At 33.6% G+C, this 23,118-nt stretch overlaps 1 protein-coding gene across 2 annotated transcripts in view; it reads left to right on the top strand.

Moving 5' to 3' along the window:
* The first annotated feature begins 251 nt into the window (after positions 1 to 251).
* The window catches only part of LOC121408856 (homeobox protein cut-like 1), a 38,610-nt gene continuing 15,743 nt past the window's right edge, over positions 252 to 23,118 (top strand). For both annotated transcript variants that reach the window (XM_041600532.1, XM_041600531.1), the window contains exons 1-4: positions 252 to 465; positions 16,348 to 16,458; positions 18,355 to 18,481; positions 19,104 to 19,241. In XM_041600532.1, coding sequence (XP_041456466.1) covers positions 400 to 465; positions 16,348 to 16,458; positions 18,355 to 18,481; positions 19,104 to 19,241 — 442 coding nt within the window. In that variant the 5' untranslated portion in view covers positions 252 to 399. The remainder of the gene's footprint in view (positions 466 to 16,347; positions 16,459 to 18,354; positions 18,482 to 19,103; positions 19,242 to 23,118) is intronic.

The following is a 23,118-nucleotide window of genomic DNA, read 5'->3' as shown; positions in this document are numbered from 1 at the left end:
CATTTTTGTTAGACGAATTTATTTTTATAGGGATGTCTGTATCGTACAAACAGTACACTTGATCAAAATACAGTTTTAGTGTGTTTTATTTCTGTTCTAATTCATTAAATGGCTTTGATAATACCTAAAAATACCTTTAAAAAATAATCGTCTTTGTCTAAGTGTATCAATTATCACGATTAAAAAATATTGTTCCCCCGTCGGTACAAGTGGACGTGTCCATGGTATTCGCCACACCTCTCGTGTTTTGGGAAAGTGTGTGTACGTGGTATGGTATCTTGCTAGGTATGGCTTCTTCGTGAGCCCGTCAAGCTTTCGTGCATATCGCCAGCCTTCCCCGCATATTGAACTGTGTATTAAAACGGTGAGAGTTCGTTTCTTTGTCCGAGATCGATCAACATGGCCGCGAAAGATGTCGCGTCGATGTTTCAATATTGGAAAGAATTCAACTTAACACAGCTTCAGGTAAATAGAGTGAAAATTGAGTATGCAATTTGAAGTTGTATGACCATTGCGGTCACTTTGGTGCACTTTGTTGGTTGTTCAGCAACTTTTGAAGCTTTGATTTCTTGCTACGAAAAATCGACGAATTTATCAGAAATTGATCCAAATGGCTATATCTGTTCAATATGCTGTCGCTGAGAGTTGGCCTAGATTGCGGTGCGCGCTTTGTGTGGTAGTGATGTGTGCTGCTGGAGCGGTGTTGTTATTGTATTGGAAGTGAATGAATGGACTTGGCTACATGATGTGAATAGTGAGTGTGTCTCTGGCCTTTGACTCGAGATGAAAACATGATTAAGCTCATGAAAGTGTTTTATTTTGTTGCTTTAATTGTTATGATTGGTATACCGGTGTTATTTAGGAGTTGATTATTAGGGACAATGATTTTCCGTTTTATAAATAAAACAGAAATTCTGTTTGGTTCTTTAATATACTTTTCATGTAAATATTTGTGGAATTCACCTTTGCAAAACTGAATTCATTATTCAGGTTTTTGCTGTGTACTATTTCTGTGAAAAAACGGAATTTCCATCAAGTTGAAATGGAATTACAGATTTTAAGAAATGGAAGATCACTGTCTCAAATTATTTTAGAGGCCTAAAGCCCTATTGATACCAAAGGCAAAGAAAGGCCCCAAAGTGCGAAGTTTATGTTGCATGTAATTGTTAGTTGTCTAACAAATTACAAAATGTTAAAATAGGACAGCGATTATAATTTACCGGTACTAAGATTAAATTCCGATGCTGATTTTAATGTTTATTAAGACCACGACCTAATCAAAAGTAGTAAAATGTCAGAAATTGTTGAATGAATTCCCAGAAACGGTTATTCCTGTCTAGGGAGGGGTGGGGGGGGGGGGGGGTGAAATTTGAGAGCTGAGAGTCTTGCTGGTAAGTGATAATATTTGACAACTTTGACAATTTCAAAAATATTTTATTTTTAGCTTATAAATCTATTCACCACCCTTTAATCATACCAATTGCTTTTCAGCTAATTCTTGTTCACTAGCACTGGTTTAAAACTGGTCGGTACTTACGGTGTGAGGAGACTGTAAAGTCATTGGATCAATCCTTAAAGTCAAGTTCATACCAGAAATATGTTGATTTGAATCAATAGAGAACAGTCAGACAAGCATAATGCTAAAAATTTCATCAAAATCGGATGTAAAATAAGAAAGATATGACATTTTTTAAGTTTCGCTTTTTTTCCACAAAATAGTTATATGGCCATGCGTTTTAAGTTGGGCCCGCAAATAGGTGGTATCGTTACATTTGCACGACAAGCACAGAAATAATTAATGGTATAAAACTTGAAATACATGTGCTACATGGGTATATTTGGTATCATATTAAAGGGAATCTTTATACCAATTACTTAAAAGAAAAAGAAATACTTGAGATTACTTCGTTAACCAGTAATTAGCAGTTATGTAACATCGATTGGCCATTTTTGCATGGTGGTAGACGAGGGGAGCATGACGAGGGGAGCATAAATTTTCATTTCATTAAGAAACTAAATGTGTAACATCACAGTACCTAAAATATGTAATAGTTTTGGAGCTCACTAGCTTACTCTTCAGTCATAAGTGGGTCAAATTTGAACTTTTAAGTTTAAAGGGTACCTAATTAAGCTAATTAGTATAATTAATTGATGTAAAACATGAAATTAACATGATTGAAATTGTGACTGTCTGATGTATAGGAAATGAGGAGAGATAAATACATTTGTGGGTTACACCTTGAATAAAATTTAGAAGCTGCATAAATTTCAAAAAGAAAAGCACAAACTAATTAAAGGCTTCAGAGATAAATCACTCTATTGTTTTAATAATCATGACATCATGGTTTCAATATTGACAGCGTAGACCGATAGTGATGACTTTGTGTCAGAATCTTCAGATTACTCTGGTATCATATTAGATACAAATACACCTTTTATGCAATTTTAATTAATGAAAACTTGTTTGTTGCAATAAAGTCCTCATCTGATTCTATTTACTTTTTTCTTAATGTTACATCACACTGCTTCTATAAATCAGTAAATGACACATATTTGGCTGGCACAAAAGTGTTCAGAGAATATTTTTCAAAATTATAAAAAAAAACTAAACAAAAAACTACTTGAGAATGAAACTGGTACAAAGATTAAACTAAACAGAGGCAAATGTACCCATAGAAATATGTTCTGTGCATTGACATTCAATTGACCCAGTACCAAGAGACCATGTCCTGCAGAATGTTGAGCAAGAGGGTATATTTAAAATATAACACTCTAAAATAACAAAGTATTTTTGCCAGGTGTCTGGATTTATTTATAACTTGTCAGTTGTTTTTGTTGACACTAATGATAAATAAGCTTAAGCAGTAGAACTTTTCATTGTGCATTCACATTTTTCCTATATTTATATGTTAAACCTGACTCTCAGTTGTCAACCTGTGGTCCACCGGTCCACCGGTCTTTGAGCCAAGAGGTGACAAATCCCACAATTTGAGTCAAATGAAATACTTTTTTATTCATAATAACCACAGTAAATGTATTATAATATACTGGTTAGTGTTTGCAAGTGTATTTATGCAACTAAAGGCAAGACTAATTAATGTTTTAGGGGTAAATCAAGCATTGATACATATTTACCCGCAAAAATTGTGATGTGAAATTTGGTCTTAAAAGATGATTGCGCCCAGTTATTTTGGTAGAGTTATCCCCAACAAGTTATATATCACTGAAAAGGTCTCACTCTAAAGAATTGAAATATGCATGTTATTTCCCTATAGGGTGTAAAGTTTATCCGATTCTCAGATTTATTGGGAAGTATGTTTTTTTCACAGTTTTCCACATATTTTGACCTTTAACTTTTTATGACATTACCCTATGCCTTTTCTGATTGCATTTTTGAATTCCTCAGACAATTTCCTTTCAGAATATATATACTTTTATGGGTAAAGGATGTCAAACATAAGAAAAAAATACAATTGTATAAAATGGTGCGATTTTCGAAGAAAAATTTGAGTTGTAACGGAAATGGGCCCAACTAAAAACACATGGCCATATGCACAATTTAGTCACATGCAAATTAGAGAATCGATGATGTCCCTCACTCTATTTCTTTTAGAATTTTATTGATTGAATTGTACAATATTTCAATTTTTACAAATTTAACAAGAACGACCAACTTGACTGAACCATAAATGTTGAACTAGGGTAATTCCACATGTTCAGGGAGAAATAAAACTTTATTTCACAGGACAATGAGGATAAAATTAGAATATTTCATATTTCATGTAATAAAATACAAAAGAAATAGTGATTGAGTGATGTCGTCAGTTCCTCATAATTTGCATATTGGCCAGGATGTGCATATTATAACTATTTTCTGAAATGAAGTGAAATTTTAAAATGTCCTAACTTATTCTTCATCCGATTTTAATGAAATTTTCAGTGATATGCTAGTTGGATTTTTCTCTTTTTATTCAAATCAACTTTTTGTTGGGGTGGACTTGTCCTATAAGAAAATTTCCAAAACAAAGTTACTCGAGTCATTCCTTCAAGTTGATATTGTTTATAGCCTAATATTAGAGAAAAGTGAAAGTAAATTATAGCAAATACATTGTAAAATTTGATTTAGATCAAAGAATAATTCACATTGCTGACCCTATAAATATCATGTAGGCCTACATGTAGCTTAAGACAGGCTTTATGCTCTTGAGTTTTAAGATTTAAATATGTAGCTGTGTAATGAAATAAATTTTAATTCCACAAAACAGTCATGCGCACAGCATGGATTATATGTAAATGAGAGTGAATAACAGCACACACTTGCTGGTTACTTTTTAATTTATTTGTAGAATGATATGTGTATCTTTATTTTTTTTTGAAGATTTCATAAGAAAGCTCTTGATTATTTGTAGTTATGGAACCTATGGAACCCAAAACTGAAATATTTCATCTGAACTAGAATGACGTTAATTGTGTGATATCATTAGTTCTCTCATTTGCACATTAAGCTCCTGCATTGTTTTGCGCAAGTGTTTTGTAGTGAAAATAATTGAAACAAAAAAAAAATGTGGTGAAGTACATGTATAGTGTATCGCTGTTTGAGTTGTTTCTTTAATTCAAACTGACTTCTTTTAGGGTTGACTTGGCTGTTTGAATTTATCAGTAAATAGATTATCAGGAAATTTGAGTATTTTATATTTGGAATATATACTAAGATTATTGTGATTTGAAAGTTTGAATGATTTATCGAAAATTCAACTAAATCATGGTCATTTGATTTTTTTTCAAAGATTCTAGTATTTTTTGTCTTGTCTTGAAGATAATGCTCACACACAATAGGTACATGTATTTCATACAGTCATTGCCTGTATTTCTCCAGAATATCTGCTTATTACCAGTCCTGTTGACAACTACATGTATATGATCACTATCTTCAATGATCAAGATTAAATTTCAAATCATAGATAGTATATAAATTTAATCTTGATATTTGAGGATGGTTATTTTAGTTGTTCGTTTCAATGACATGGGTAAAGGTCTACATGTACACATGGTCTCTTTGTAGTCATATTATGTGTATTGCATTGAAAGAAACATACCTGTAGACCTGCATGTACCTCAACTTTTGAAATATTACTATACTTCAAGTGTTAAGTTGTAAAGTAATTGTGTGCATGTACATGTATACAGGAGTTCAAAATTGATTCTTGTACATTTGTCTCTGCTGGCTTGTAATTTTCATCTCAATTTCTCTCTTTAGAACTTAAGAAGCTTATATTCCACAATGTATCCAAGTTATGCCTTCCTGAAATTCAGTTCATGAATAAATATTTTTTAAAGACTCCATTGAGTAGCTTTTATGTGCTGACTAGATTGGTGTAGGTCACACATTATTGACACAAACACAAAAAAAAAATCTGGAGGTTACATTTACATGATTTCATCATGCTTTCTTTCATCTACAGGAATCTAATATGCAAATTTATCCCCCTCCCCAAAAAAGAGAAAAAAAAACAATTAGTCAAAGTACACATTCAGGATATAATCACAACATCCGAATACTTTTTTTCAGTAAGTAAACATGCCTTTTTTTATAGATTTGATTGATGGATTTCACAAAGCTACAGAAATCACTAATCTTTAGATGAAATTATAGTGAATGAAATAACAATACATTTGGGCAGGAGTATCCTGGATTGATGAATGGGGGTATGTTGTCGTCAATAACTCGTCATTGTTGCGTGAAGATTGACCCTGTGGTTGTATGGATGGTTGAATGGCTAAGTGGCTGGCTGGGTGAAGAATTCTTGAACTCTTCTGCCAAGGTGTGACAAGATAATTAGTCTGATACAGCCATTCATCCATCACCATTGATCAAGAGAAACAGCAAGATATATTTTGAAGAACAAGAGCGATGAAAAACTATTTGCATATTGAGTTACTATGCGAAGATTAACCAGTGGATAATTTATTAAGGAAAAAATGGTCAAGATGCACCCCACAAGATCTGTCGTATTTTAAAGCTCTTCCAATGCCAAGTCATCCAATTTTGATTCTTTATGTGCTTGATAAACAAGTGAACAGAGCTAATGTACCTGAATACTAAAATGAAAGATCCAAGAAACTTACAGAAAGATAACCATATTCACCATATTGTTTCATAACTGGCCATATTTTCATCATTTGTGCAAGGCCATTCCATTGTTCTGTCTGTAGTGCAGTTGATACAAAATTATCCATGTGAATAATCTTCACAATCTTTCCCAGATTTGCATTGATGATATCAAGACCTGGCATGTTTTACATGTATATCATTAAGCTAAAGATGTTACCCAGAGTAAAATTATTCCTATTATCTTATATGACAAACAACATTTGACACAGCTTGTAATTAGGACTTTATTTTATATTAGATTCATAAAAATGTGTCTTTAAACTTGTTAAAGGGGAAGTCCACCTCAATAGAAAGTTATTTTGAATAAACAGATATAAATCAAAGAAGCGTAGTACTGAAAATGTCATCAAAATCTGATGACTGTTTGTTTTAAATCATGTTTGACAGACATTAAACTTTGTAAGAGTCTATGAATTACATCATGTTGTCTGTGTCAGTGAAAAATAAGATACACTGAATAACGATTTTCCTGATATGGCAATAGCCGCAATACAGTTATGAAGTGTCTGGTTTAAAGCTAAATTGTTTTTGTGAAGATTTTCGTATTTTCTTTTATTTTAGAGGTAAATTTGTTAACTGTTTATATATGAATCTGTAAAACTTGTTTGGGTTCTGATGAAAAAGTCAATACATTTTAAATAATTCATGTTCAGTTTCATTTGCATTGTTAGAGGCAGTCTGGTTTATCAGAAATAAAAAAAACATACCACACCATGTCAAGATCATGAATACACAAAGTTTAACTTGTACTTGCTTTGATTGAAGTATTGAGTGAAAATTCCATGGTTGGATTCTGCGGAATGAGAGAAAAAAAAAGTATTGGGATGCTATTGAATTACTTGTTATGTCAGGCGTCCATGGAGTGCTATGGGCTTTGCTCCATTGAAGAGCATGCATTCCTGGTTGGGATCTAATCACAGCCAGAGAAATCAATGCTGTAAATATTGTTACTTCAAGAAATATCCAGGAGACGGAGAGGAGGAAAAGGAGTTGTAGTTGGATTAGTTGCTTGTTCAGCTTGCCCATGGTCTGGAGCTAAATCTTTGCCTGTCTGATTTACTTGTCGGTTAAATCCAAATCCAATCGCTAGGAGTCTCCACTCTTTCTCTCTGCTTGTTTTCATATCGGTTTAAAGAATTGATCCATTCCAGTGGCTTATTCTTTCAAGTTGAACATTTCTAGTATTGAAAGTTAAAGGGGACACTTACCCTGACATTAAGTTGGTTTCAAAAAATGCAAACGAGATAAACACTTGAAAAGAAGGTTTTTTGAAAATCTAATGGATTTGAAAATAGCAGAATTAAAGATCATTATTAAGTTAATGTGCTGTCACATGCTCTCTCACATCATGTGATATGAATTCCATATAAAGATAACATTTCCTGAGAAAATTTTAGAAAGAAGAAGTCATTAACCTTTAGCCTTCGGCAATTTTAACAGTAATTTATGGAATTCATGCTATTTGGGCTGGTGCTACATGTATATGTTACGCCACAAAATAAAAATTCTTACACCCATAAACTTTATTTTATTATTTTCTATGATTTTTTTAAAACCTTCATGTGTTTATACATGTAACTTTGATTTTCCAGCTGTTATTACTGTAACTTCTCCCTCATTGAAACAGGGGGTGTTTTTCTAGAGACCCTGATCCTATTGTTAAGAGTACCCTAGCTTAGACCAATATTGAGTTTATTTTATTATTTTTTTTATGTTCCTTATTGTTCTTTGCGTCGATCAGCACTTTGCTATTGGTCTATTTTCATGTTGAAAAATCCTAATGAAATCCATCATGTCATTTGGTTAAAAATAAGATTGTTTGGACTGTTGATTCATTCATACTACTTATTACTAATAATTTTTCAAATCCATTTTCACGTGGAACCGCCTTAACATAATCCAAACTTTCTCCTGAATTAGGCCTAGCTTTCCTTAATTTCTTTTGTCTGAGTAAAAAAAATGATTAGAAGAAGAAAACTAGATTGATAATGATCAGTTTCCTGAATTTCCTGTAGTCAAATAGCAAGAATCCATCAGTAATTCTGACAGGAAATGGGATCAATTGAATGGATTCCGGAAGAATCAGGCCGAACACAATCCCCAACTCATTTTTTCAGCAATATCTACACGCTTGTAAACAATCCATACATGGATTGATAACAAAGAACTGCATATTTGGTTTCTTTATATCACCCTTTTTTATTTCTCTCTTTTCATGGGCGCAGCTCCATGATCATTTTCCATCGTTGGACGAGAAACAGGATTTATCAGAGGAAATCATCAAACAGTGAATTAAAATGAATTAAACCGGTGACCTTTTTTTAATGGGGCTGTTATTATTGGTGAGCTGAGGGATAATGGATGGGGTATAATGAATGGAATTGATGGATAGATTGGAATTAAGAGGAAAGGTTCATGCATGGCAGGCCATGGTTATCACTTAATCAATTGTGTAAATGATCCATCTGGACATCATCCAGATGTTCATGTTTGATAATCAATCCTACAGCATGCTTGTATCAGGTACGCGGGGTAGCATGTAGTGATAATGTATTGGCCTACATGCACATGTACCATTTGACATATTTGGCTGAGTAGTCTGTATGAAATTACTGCAACCAGTATACATACAGTAGCATTGAAAACATAGATTGGAAAATATTGTTTGCCAAAATGATTGATAAAAATGCCAAAGCCACTTTCCTAAAGGCCTAATTGTAGATCTACAAGTAATTAACATGTTTTTTTTGTGCATGATATTGTAGATATTATTTTACAGGTACAAATTACAATGGTCATTTGAAGTGCACCAGAAAAAGTTTTGTAGGACCAGAGTCAAGTGAGCAGGCCATGTTTATTAAATAAATTGGTCTTTGTTTAAAAAAAATGTAGTCCATTAGACTTCATTATCAAGTGTATTTACTCTTAGAGCTTATACACCTGATTATTTGAGATTTATGGGTAGAGAATTTTTCGATCTTCAGGAAATGAATGCATCAAACAAGCAGCTGCAAAGCTCTCCTTGAGAGTAGATCTGTCTTTAATGTAGCCATAGTTAAAAAGTACCCAAGGCTCTTATTATTTTCTATTGCCTTCTCTGCCCCTGTTTTCCTCCAGTAGTGTCCCCTATGCTCTTCTTGTCTTTTATCTCAGACCACATCAAGATCCACATTAACATCTACATCCATCCTCTGCTGAATTGATTGTACCCAATTATCAGCGAACGGCAGCCCCGCTTCGGCATTGATTGCATTGATTGGATAGATCAATGCCTGCCGCCACATCAGCCCCTGAGGTCCCTGCCGTGCCCCTGAGCTGTGGGGGCTGAGCCATTGATTCCAGCCAGCCGCTAACCCACAGCTGGTTTATTGAACGCTCCCTGATAGATGGGGAGAATATTGATTGCCTCGGCCCAGGGAAAACACGCTGGTTTCGCACAGAATCTAATAATGATCGGGGACGGGATGGATATTATAGATCGTGCCCGTGTACTCCTCTGGTCGTTCGCATCAAGAAAATTGCTAATGGATGGCCGATTGCGAATCTTGTATAGATTAGATCATTAGACTGAACCATTTGTCTTGTAGGGGTGCACTTGACTAATCCTTGTCCATTATTGATATCCTGACAGCCCTATATTTTCTGGGCTTTACTCAATAAAATGTGTGTATTGATACTCCATACAAGACAGATTTTCTATATTCTGTTGAAAGGCTGTAGCAATTTTCGGCTACAATGAACTCCGTTTTACTTTGAGGGTTTCAAAAGGGACTAAAAGCATATCAAATTGTGCTCCAAGCAAGGATTAAGTTCCCACTACCATTTCTTCTTTGTTGTTTTTTGCCAGACAATCTAATTTTGGTGATTGATTGATTTTCAGCGTGATTCATCATCCTGTTGTCGATTGAATTGAGCCAAATGCTCTCTTTCCCTTCCCCATCTCTTTTCTGTGTCTTGTACTTTTCATTCTCTTTTCCCTTCATGTTCTCTCTTCCTCCTTCCTCTCTTGTGCTTTTTTCTTACTCTTTTCCCATTTCCCTAGAAATAAACCTTACCTTCTTTATGTTGCAGTCATGGCAGTTGACACTTGGTCTATCTCAATGTTTAATAGTGCTAATTAAATCTCAAATCATTCTCCATATCTTGCAATGCAAAGTCATTATGGAATTATGTGCTTCAAGTCAATGGAAAGGTCACTTTTATTTATGTCCTGTTTTGACCTTTTTGATTCCTAGTCTTTTATTTCATGTCCTGCTTAACAAATGAGTTCAGTAACTTCTTTGTAATGTTGTGCCAACATTTTTTCTAAGTCCAAACAATGCATGTAGACCACACATTCTGTGTCCATCTTAATTTTTAACAAATAAAAGGTAATCAAGAGAAAAAAAAAGATCTGAATAAGATTCAGGTACTTGTACACCCTCATAATTAGATAATTGACAATATATGTAAGCTCGTCTGCCCAGAAATTATTTTTCATTCACTAGAATATTTTTTAACAGATTTATTAAAACCAAAAAAATTTGTGCAGAAAAGAAAAGTATATCTCCTTATACAAATGGGGTAAAACGCAAGATCACTTTCACTGGACTCCCAGTTTTCTATCTGTATAAAGTGTAAGAATAGCTTGCTTGGAAACACAAGTAATTTATACTCCACTCAAAGCGTTTTATTTATGTCGTTTGGTAATAAAGCGTTAGATTGCTAAGAAGAGCTCCATGCTTGCAATTGGATGCACAGATGGGTGTTTGAGCCTGGCAGGCAGGAAGGGAAAGAAGGCAGTGAAGCCTATTATCATCCCACTAAGCTGTATCACTACATTATTGATCACAGCACAGAAAGAGGAGTGATTCCCAAATTATTATCCTTCGCTAATTTCTTCCCTCGCTCTCTGTCGGTTAATTTACGAGTGATATCAGAGGGGTGAAATGGTTGGTTGGGTACGGTGATGTCGAGAAGGCGCAATTAAAGCGCACCGAGATGGGAGGTAAGTAAAGAAGTGGGAACAGCCTAGGGGTAGATGCGGGAGAGAGAGAGTCCATAAAAGCAGCAGAGAGTAAATTGTCATCACTCTTGTGAAAGGGAAAAAACCTTTCGTGTCTTGTAGAATCAGAAAGAAAATGTTGAGGAAGATATAAAATATGGTTGAGATCTTTCCATAAAAATTGTGTTATTTTTTACCGAATTATAAAGGTTTTATATATGAATAGTAGATTATATCACATAGAAAGGGAACTTAACAACAACAAAAATTGATCACCTCGTCTATTTCAATCTTTAGTGAAATTTTCAGATGTGGTGTCTTTTCAAGGTTTCATCATTCTTGTTTAGTTTGGTGGATTGAAATTGATGTTGGGCAAGATGCACTATATGAATACATGTACATGTATGATACTCTGTCATTGGAATAGAATGGTAGTGACGATAGAGAAATTGTAATGGTGTGAATAATGGGGTCATAATTTCACATTTTTAAAGATAATTTTAATTTTTTTAAAAGATAATTTGAAAAAGAAATGAAGATTAATTGAGAAAGGGATTGATAAACAGGTAGTGGAAATATTATTATCATGGAGTATGCAGTGATAAACACAAATGTCACGGTATGAATGGGGCATGACAGAGAGGATGAATTGACGAGCAGATTGCATTCATGACCTGAAGGGCTAGGGATAATGCACAAAGATGCAACCACATTGAGATTGCTAGGTGTGAATAGAAATGAAGCTGGTTTATCTGCATTTAGTATGTGTTTACTAACGGGAATCTGAAACCCAGTTGTTTTATATTCATATTTTGTAATGACGGTCTAATAAAGCAGTTTTTATTGTGCAATCCGATGTTATTATTTCAAGGATATGTTTTAATGACAGGAAATATGTTAATAATCATTGTAATGGGTAAATAATGATTCCCCCAACCTACATGTACATTGTAAATTAAGTTGATATTGTAGATCTATATGTAACTGTATGGCTTTTCAGTGAGATCTGAAAATTTGGCAGGTTTGTACAATTTCCATAAACAAGAAGTCAACTGTAAGGTTTAAAAAGAAAATGCTATACCGGTAATAAAAATTACATGTATCTGACTTACTACAATCATTCATACATATTAAAGAGAAATGCCAGTAGTTGCAGTAAACACTGATTTCATGAGAAAGTCTGTAAAACCAGGCTGAATTGTCAGTATATCTTCGAGGATCTAGATCTGATACAGTTACATAAACTGAAGTTTGTGAAATCTTGAAATCTACCCTGAAAAATGTTCACACTGAAGATCACCAACACAGATAGGCACACATGGGACAGTGTATCATTATTGCTGGAATAAAGACCCGACGGAAGTGACCGAATCCGCGCTTACTTTGCTTATTTCTCAGCAATTACACAATTTCTTCCAGAATCCTTTGGCACATATTTTTTATTCATACAAACAGACACTTGGTTGGTCATTATATTAGATTCTGTAAAAAGTCATTTTGAGATCGTTACCAATAATGGAATTTATCTTTAAGGCAAATGATTTTCACAAAATGACACTTGGATGGTAATTTTGTTATCTGAAGTTAAAAGAAGTTACTATACAGTTAAAACAAGTTACTATACATGTAATAGTGTAGTGTATGTGGTTTGCAGTATTGATTGTGGTGTTAGCTGTTCAATCAATGTGTGATTGAATATTTTAATCAAACAAACAGCTCTTTCGCGTACCATTCTCCCTTTCACAAATACAAGTTTTATATTATTAGATAGTGACATACTTGTATCCTGACCTACCCACTGTGCAGGTCAGGGGGGTGTTTCATGAAAGTTGTCAGGGCTGACTTAATTGTCAGAGCTGACAATTTCAGTGAAATCCTTGGTTTTGATTGGCTGAGAGGCACTAGCCTCTGACTGTTACCATGGTAACTGTCGGAGAAAGACAAGTCAGTGCTGACAACTTCATGAAACGGTCCCCAGGACATACAAATATATGCAGCAAAGTTTCTTCCTTCATCAACTAGTATAGTTTAACCCTAAATAGAAAGGGCTATTTTGATGCCTAAGAAATTCTGCGAAAAATCTCACTGCTAATTAATTATTCTAATTTATGCGTAAAATAAAAAGTTTGCTGTAATTGAATAATGCCCCTAAAATGCCAAGTTTTGGTACACATACTTTTATAGGGATCTGATCAAGTGTACGTTAAACAAATTTCAACATCTCATTTATTTTCTTATGTATTTCTGTGTTTTTTACTTTATTGTTTTTTCAATAAAAATTGTCAGGGATGTTATTTTGCCATAAACAAGATGGAATTAATTGATTTTAATCAGTGAGGAAAAATAATGCTACATTATTTTGGCAAAGAATACTATTTGCATTGGCTTTGTTCACATAATTACGGTTTGTAGCAATTTTGGGTCTGCATGCACTTATGTAATGTTCCATAATTTTGGAACCGCGTACCTGGGGGTAGCGATTTTTGTCGCTTAAGTTGCACAAGATTTGAAAGTAAAAAGTCAGCAAGCGACGTCCAAAAAATTTGCGCGGCGAATTTATCGCGAAAAAGGTTAGGAGGGCTGAATCAGCCCATCCCCCACCCGTCTTCTTGGGGTTAAACATAACTGATCTGCAAAATCCTCAACAGGTATGATAGATCTTGCTCACGTCTGTCTGATAAGCATCTAAGTTTTATTTTATTTGCTTGAAAACCTAATTTTTATGGAATTTTTAAGATTTTACCCTTTACATACTTGAACCAGAGTTTCCTTCGCTATCCACATGTAATCACATTGAAAGTTGCCCTTGACATTTTGACATGTCTGTGGTGCGAGGGTACAGTGCAAAGTACATTTTAAAGGGCTTGTAAATTTGTGGAAATTGACAGTGATAAAAACCTAAACTGCATAAAGATATTGTTGCCTATTTTTTGTTGAGTTTGGAAGTGGTAAGAAATCTAGTATGATGTTCCCAAAACTGTTTTAAGATCTACTGTAGATGTAATTTTCTGCCTATTAATGCTTTGATAATGTATTAAAGTCAATGTCATGGTGCATGCAACTTACATGCAACTTAACCAAGCTGTGGTAACTTCCATGGAATCCTTGATTTTAATTGGCTGTAGAGTATGATTACCATGGTACATGTAGTTGACTTTTAAGTACAGTAATAGGTCAAGAAAATAATGGATTTTCAATCATTATTTGAGTCATTTTGATTGTGACTTACTGAGTGTATGAGTGGTTCAGTGAACTTTGGAATGTTATAATCAGTCAAATACTCCAAATTTGTGAATGATCATACAGGTACATTGTAACAGCCTCTCCCTTTTTTCTAACCTGGATGTTGTGTTGTAATACATATCTGAAGCGATTACCTTAAGAGATTGTACGTGCATACAATATATTGTACATTTATAATGAGTACATGAGTACTGTATTAGTGCATGTACACCTAATGCCTTGCCAAATTTCAGGATAGCATTATTAAAGTGAAAAGTTTTGCACATTTATAGTGATTCTACAAGGGAATATAACAAGTTTCTGAAGAAAATTTCTTTCTTTAAACTGAGCTAGTAGGAGACTGAATATAAATTTAGCAGTGATCGATTGCATTGCGTCAACAAACATATTGTCAAGAGTTTCAAAGTTGGAAGGTTATGATACAGAATTACAGAAACCTAGATTAATGTATGTGGAACTCTCTGAACACTCATGTTTCACAATTTGAGGTTTCTATAGAGTACTATTCCCAATAAGTCGAGTTGCAGTATACATGTACATATAGTTGAGATTAAAAATGGCTACTGCCTCGGAACAGCTGAGCCCCCTCCAGCACTTTTCACACCATCAATCTTACTCCAATTACAGCGCTCACATCTCAAACCAATCCAATAACGTATAGGTGTTCATAGTACAATATACTTAAAATTGAGTACCTTGGCATTTTTTTTTTGGGGGGGTGTGGGGGATTAGGGTGTTTGAAGAAGGGGAATTCTACCATTTTCTGAACCTTCTTTATGGAAATTATATATTTTTTAATTTAAAGGGCCCATGTCATCTAAATGTAAGTTGGTTCCTGTCGATATCTAGTCCTGTTTGTAATCACTTATTTTGACATCAAAATGAGATTCCACCCCCCAAAAAATAAAATCCCCTTGGTTCTAGGAGTGAGTTGTAGAACATTTATTTTCACTTATAAAAAATGAATGTAAGGTAAATAAATTGAATTTCAATTTGGATGAGAGAGTGTGAGTGCAAGAAATGAATGATATATATTATGAGAAAACTTTTCCCAATTTTATTTAATGGAATTAAAAGCAATTCATTGAGGTAGTCTTCAAGAATTCAACCTATTTACTGGAGAGGGATTTTCCCCTATTTCGTTCTCCATGTAATAGAAGAAGAGTGCTTAGTTATGTGGATCATGTGGTAGACTTGTCTTGATTTAATGGTTTAAATTGGTTGGCATGATTGATTTCTTCCTGTTATTACTTCCAACAACGTGTATATTAACGCAAATGTATTCTTCATTAACAGTTTGGTTTCTGGAAATGCTACTAGTATTAAATGTACATGTAGCTGCTTCAAAGAAGGCCACTTATTGCTTGGTATTTGGCAAGCATCCATGAAGACCAGGCTGCTTGATCATTCTGGTTTCTTGAGTCTGGATCCTTGTAGCATTCAAAATTTCAAAATTGTTATGAAAACCTAAACCTGGTTTTGAGGAGGCTCACAGACGTTTTGAGAAGGTTTGGCGAAGATGTGTAAATAGTAAAATTGTTTAAGTCCTACAGTTATTTCATGCATCAAAGGTGTGGCAGAACTCCTGCACATATAAATTATAAAATGTAAAGCATGCATAAAATATTTGTAAGCGTTGCTAGTCATTCACAGGGTTTACTTAGAGTTGCTTTTTATTTAAAAAAGCCCCTGCTCACTGATGTAAACCGACTTCAAGTGATCTCATAAAATTTTTGCAAAGTTTCTGAACCTTAAAGCACAAATCTGATGCATTTTTGCCACATTGAATGCGAATACAAGAACTTTGCCATTTTCAAAACCACAAACTATTTTTGATTCCTTGGAAAATTAGACTTAAATGAAAACATAAAACCAAGTAAATTGCAGGCCCTAATTTGACATCTTATACATTTTACAACATTCACTCTTTTTGTTTCCTATCATGTAGAGAGAATTAGACGACACAGCGACAGACTTGGCCAACAGACAAGATGAAAGTGACACATCAAGAAAGAGGCTGGTTGAACAAAGTAGGGAATTCAAGAAAAACACACCAGAGGTATGTCTCTAACTAAATATTTGTTCCATTTTTTGCATATTTTTTTTTTGTTATGTGCATCAAAAATTACCATGGGTCATGTTTTTAAAATGAATATTTAGGGCTATGAATCAATCATTAACATATGGTCATGATCTGTATCCCCCCCCCCAAAAAAAAAAATAATAAAAAAATTAAACAAAATATAAAAGTAAAATGAGTCGGATTCTTTGGATAAAAAAATACAGATGAGGATATTTTTAATATGCTAAATTAAATTCATTTGAGTCAAGTTTGGTAATTTTTTTCTCATATTTTGTAAATATAGAAAATTTGAAAAGTATAAAAAAATAAGAATAGTTTTTTTTTTTTTTCCATTGGAAAGTGTCTCCATTATTTATTGTACATGTATATTGACAAAGATTATGACTTAAAGTTTGAGCTCCACCCATTCCATATTTACATTTCACAATTTTATCACTTTTCATGATAATTTATGATCATAATTCTGATCTTGCTTTGCAAGTGATCAAACTTGTATTGTCCATACATGACCCTTTTTCTTTTTATAAATAGGCAATAATTGAAGAAATTGATTTGAAGCTCCTTAACCAATTTGCTGTAACAATGAAAGCCATTTTACAGTCCTACCATAAAATGAAAATAGCACGTTTCACCATTTGAACAAGAATTTGGATCATGTATTGTTCATATTTGTGGGTGTAATTCTGACTGATAGATGAGGTAATCTAGTTTATTGCATTCATCTTATAGAAATAACAGTGTAGCTGGCTTTACTGATCATTATTCATGCATTGATGCATCATCAGTTTTGCAATTTCATTAACAGAGTTTACTATAGTTGGAGCTGCTATTTAGAGTGACTTTGAAAAAAAAAGGATTTTTATGTTTGTAGACTAGATATTGCCCTGATATTCAACCCAATTTTGTATTCTTTTAATTCTAAAGAATGTATATTAATTATTATTCTGTTTATCTTTGTCAGCTTAACAGTCCAAAAAAAGACGATAATCAATGTTATTTTGTATGTAATTGGATCGTTGATCAAGTACATGTAGGTGATAATGTGCTTTGGAGTTACCTTGGTTTTTAATGTTTGTTTAATTTCTTGATTGATTAGCTGTCTTTTCTTATCAAATTTACTCAAGTTGACTGATTGAACAATAGTTTGACAGATAGAAATTCTCTTTTGATTGAATGATTTCTTTATTTTCCAATATCATTAATGCTATAAAAATTTGATTGATTTGAATTTTTGAGAGGTTTGGGGTTTATCTGACCATTCTTTCAGAACTTGAACTTTAATGTTGCATTTAATCGATATCTATGTTTTGTTTATCAAGATACTATTTTGAAATAATTTATATTATTAGAATGATATCACAATACTTGTGCATACACAGTGTATATGTATAGTTTATCTGTGGGGGGATGGGGGCTTGGTTGAAAAAATGTAGGCAACTTTATAATAGGGATTTACCCCCTTAAACCTGTTTGCCCATATTTTGAAGTCCAGTCTAACTTAGGCTGTGGTCTATAAAGTCTTGGCTAAAATTATGGGAAGCTACCAGTGTGTAGAATAAATATGGTGTGGTACGAATGCCTCTTTTGTGTATTGGATTTCTCCCATGGTTTAATGAGGAAGAAAACTATTGTATTTATCATGTTGAATTTAAAAAAAAATTTTAATGCCAAATTGATGATCACGTAGAGATTGATGCCATATTTGGCTCCCCATAGTTAAACACAACTTTAGACCACGGTGTACATGTATATGTAAGTTAAACCAGTGTTCAGAATACGGCCCGTTGAATTTGCCCTAAGGATGGGCCAAATCATTGTGTAGCATGGGCAGATTAAATGTAAAATCATTTTCTTCTCCCTTCCCACCCCCAGGATGTACGCAAACAGGTTGCTCCATTATTAAAGAGTTTTCAAGCTGAAGTTGATTCTCTGTCAAAAAGGAGCAAAGCGGCAGAAGGAGCATTCTTATCGATCTACAAGAAACTCATTGACACACCAGGTATTGATGCATTCCTATGTTCAATTTATTCTTGGCTGTACATTATTCATTATCAATATGTAAATGGATATAGCAGTAAAATGAGATTACTTTATAGTTGTTGAATGATAAGTCAATATAAATCCAGAAGTCGGTGAAATTTATGGGTTTTTTGTTGTTGTTGGGTAATCAACAAATGATAGATGAGTTTTGTGCATATGAAGGGGGCGGCTTGGTCCTACTCATGTTCAAGTTCAACGCAGCGGAATTTCATTTTCAAAGATCCTTCTAATACATAGCATGCCCACATATTTATCTTTATTCAAAGTATGAAGGCTTGTGCCATTTTGCACCAGTTGAGAGTTTTGGATGTTCTGTTTTGAGTATAAATCTTTTAACGGATGAATGCAGATCAATGTCATTCACCTGTTAAAGCTCGCTGACACATTGACAGTGCCAAATTGTATTATTTCCTTTTACATGTATCGGTGCCTTCTGACTCCAAAGTAAGGTGATACAATACTCAGTCACCTACTCTTACATGAACATTCCAAGCACCTTCTTGATGAGGGCTGATATTAGACAACACTGTCTTCCTCACTCATGATATGTTTATTCTTTTTGTGTACATTTTCCCCCAAAGATCCTACATCAGTATTAGAATATTGCGTCAATCTGCAGAAGAGGGCTCAAAAAGCACAGGATCTTGAGATTGAAAATCAGAAGCTGAGAGAAACATTAGAAGAATATAACAAGGAGTTTGCTGAAGTTAAAAATCAAGGTATGGATGCTGAACGTTGACTAATATGGTTTTGAAATTCAAATTTATTCCCACATTTACTATAAAAAAAACAGAACAGGATACAGGTTTGACCCATTTAAAAAGAAATTTGTGCAATACAATTCTTTTTAGGGAGGAAACAAATTGATGAATTTTGCATTTGGTTTTGTGTTTGAAGATTCAAAGGCTTTGCAAGTACGTGAATGTTAAAGTGACCTCTTTGATAACTGCTTTTTTGTCTTATTTATAGTTGGTCTCTTGAGGCAGTTGTTCTTTATATAGAGAGGTGGACAAAGTTACAACACAGTCTTTACATATTTACAATACAGGATTGATTAGAGTTAAAAGGCAATTTCAGTTAACTTTTCGTTAGTTTTTGCCATCCATTCATTTTTCCCCCAATCAATCACACTCCCCATCCATCAATGTATCAATACAACACATCCAATCAATCATGTCATGAATAGCAGCCATCAGTCTTTAGAACTCCAAAGTCTTCCGTCTAAATGCTATTAATCAATTCCCATGTTTCTCTGCGTGGATGAAATTAACTTTTTATTGACAGGTCCCAACCATGGATCATTGAATCATTAATTTTAATCAAAGAATATAGATCCACAAGGCAAATGCATGTCAATGTGAATCTAACTCTGTCAGGGAGGATGGCTTCTGTGGTTATTGATGGGAAGTCATACAACATTGTTTGACTAGAAATACTTTGATCTTTGTACATGTATGTGTAGTGAGAGCCTGTTAATATTGTTCGCTCTACATGTATGTGAGAACCACAATTTTAAATTTCACAAATACCTCTTTACAATTCCCATTCTCCATCCAAAATCCAAAGATATGAATATTAAAAGCAAAGTTGTAGCCAATCATCACGAGTTAAGAAAAATAAAACTTTCCTCTGACGGACAGGTATTAACAGGTATGCTGGGTCAATGTACTCCAATATGTACTCTCTGTGCATCATCCCCTGTACTATTTGTGACATTTGAGATGCTCATACTGAGCTACGTTGCTAGGCAATGCTGCATCATTTACCTCACATCATCCCCCTAACCACCTGGAGGGATGAAGCCCAGTCAGGTATGAGGGCCCGGCCGTCTCGTCTGCTCGACCGAAAACCAGTTTTCTTTTCGGGGTTCTTGTTCTTTCTGGAGTGTGCTTGCAACATGTGATAGCCCAACTATCCTGGCTGCTGCGACGCACACTCAAGTGGAAGATGCTCGAGTGGATAAATGCTCTCGTTTTGTTTGTATAACATTTCAGGAATGTACTTTGTTTTCTCCGAGACTTTGTATCATGGCAGAGATATCTTCTCATTCTGCTTTTGAATCTCTCAACGTTCTTCATTCCAAGGTTTATGAATTCAAATTGATTCTCATAATTATTAACCAAAAGTATAGGATTAATATCAGTAATTTGGAATCAATGAAACTTTTGTGATTTGAATCAGTTAATAGTCTCTATTTAAAAAACAATACAGATAAAAACATAGACATAATATCTGCTCTCAATATTGATTGTCATGTTTCAATGTTAAAAAGTGTTCAATTTTTATGTTTAATGGAGAGCTTTTAGTTTTATATTTTCTTTTAATCATTTGACCGACAAGTTCTGTTATTCCCATGACTTTGCACAGGACAAACTGGTTACATTAGGCAATGGGTTAACTAAATATTGCTGTCTGTCATAATAATCACTTAGATTTCTAAAAAGAAAAGATGACTTCTCTAGTATTTGTTCTCCCCTTCCCTGTAGGCATGATAACTCAAACTAATGACTTAGAGTAATATTTCTTCCATTCCATTTAACTTGCAATATCTGAATTCGGGTATTCAGAAGGAAGAATTTATCTTAAAACTAGATTTTTTTTGCCTGAAACCTGGATAAAAATGTATGTCATTCCCACAAACTTTGCCTTTGGTGATGGAAACTTAAGATATCGTTCTGCGGCTCTTAATATCTCAGAATATCTTCAGGTTTGTTTTTGTAAACCTTCATCTATTGAGTGATCTCTGAATCAATTCTTATAACTAAATGTTTTCATCTCAATATCGACCTGTCTTTTAGATCAATGTTAACCTGGCTTGATGTGCAATATTTTGCATGAGATAAGAAAGAGATGTTTATATTGGCTTGAAGACTTATCACAAGTAGTAATGCAAAAGGATTGATTTTAGGCCATTATCAGATGAATCCAGTAGATGAACACCTAGAATCGCAAGTTACAAGGGACAACTATTTTTTTTTATTTCATCATATACATGTATAGTCAGTTTATCATGATGGACTTGATGGTAGATAATGGAAATTGCCATTATGTGGTATGAGAGACTGAAACCATAGAACTCAAAACGGTCTGCATATGTACATGTTCCTGTATCTCAAAATATGAAAACATGGAAAGAGTTTTTTTTCCAGTTTTCAATCAGACCTACCTATTGCAATCATTGGGTCAACTACAGTTGAATCTTTATACAGGACAATGGATTTGCCAAAGAATAGGCTGAATACTATATATTCTTGTTTATTCTGACTTCATGCTTGGTAGCACAGCTATTTTGGAAATTCAGTTAATTTGTATGTGATAATGAATTATGTTGTTTTCTAGCTCTTCCTTTTTTTGCTTTTAATTTTATATTGTACCGGTAATAATTTTTTAAAACATATTTTGCACTAGTATATATGTATTGGCTCTGTAATATTTGTATATTGTTCGTACTGCACATGTTAAGTATAAAATAAATGAACTGATAAACCTTTAAACATAAGCATACTATGAAAATAAACATGTACCTGTATTATCAGTAACTTATTTATAAGCATTATAAGTTTTAGTTCCTTCTATAACACCTAATTCGCCCACAAATAATAAGTTGAAATATTTCCTATTTTACTGGGTTTATATACCTACTCTTTAAACTTGTATAATTTGAATAGTTTATGTTCCAGTATTTACACAATGTATGCAAGTTTTTGACATGTACCACACATGATAGATGATCTAGCATTTGAAAGTAAATATGCATTTGCCCATGTTATATCATATCGTTCACAATATAACATTCATGTTTTTATCACTGGCAGCAAGGAGTTTAAAATGATGGGAATTTTAGCACAATATTCAGCTGTTTGTTGTTGCATTAAGTTTTTATTGATTAGGCCTATCTTCTCCCGATCCATTATATTGATTTTGGCTATTATCCAGTCATTGCCAAGAATGTGATTGTTCTAACATGTATCAGGTGATGATCTTACTTTAGAAAAAAGATAGGAAATTATATGATATTTTAAGAATTTTTTACATAAAGCATACATATAGGAATCTTTCCTCACGAATTTCATTGATTTTCAGTTATAATTAATCTCTTTTGATTGAAATCATCAGTGGAATGGGTATTATTTACTCTGATGTTTGTCTTATCTTCAAACAAAGCAGAACACGGTTACATTACTTTGAGATCTAAGAAGACTTGAAAGAACTTTGCAGATAAGGTGCTGATGCAATATTTTGTTATTTGTTTGTTCCATCTGGTTTGTATTGAAATGATCAGACCTACATATATTACTCCCAATCCATTATATTGATTTTCTTTTTAGCTATTACATTTACATGTAACTGCTCTCAATTTATTGCAATAATAATACAACAGTGTTGTATTATTAATAGCAATAAATTGAATGTTTCAACTTACCTCGCATTCCAACTAACCCGATCTCCCCTACTTTTTCTTTTTTTAACCGATAGGAAATTCATTTTACTGAGGAAAAAAAAAAGGAAAAAGAAATGCCTCTCTTGATCAGTTTGATTTCGAATCACCATTTGAAATATTCAATTGATTATGAAGCATTTACTCAATGTTTGCTT

This window comes from Lytechinus variegatus, chromosome 2 (genome assembly GCF_018143015.1).
Source record: "Lytechinus variegatus isolate NC3 chromosome 2, Lvar_3.0, whole genome shotgun sequence".
Classification (NCBI taxonomy): domain Eukaryota; kingdom Metazoa; phylum Echinodermata; class Echinoidea; order Temnopleuroida; family Toxopneustidae; genus Lytechinus; species Lytechinus variegatus.
This window is presented reverse-complemented; position numbering and strand designations above follow the sequence as displayed.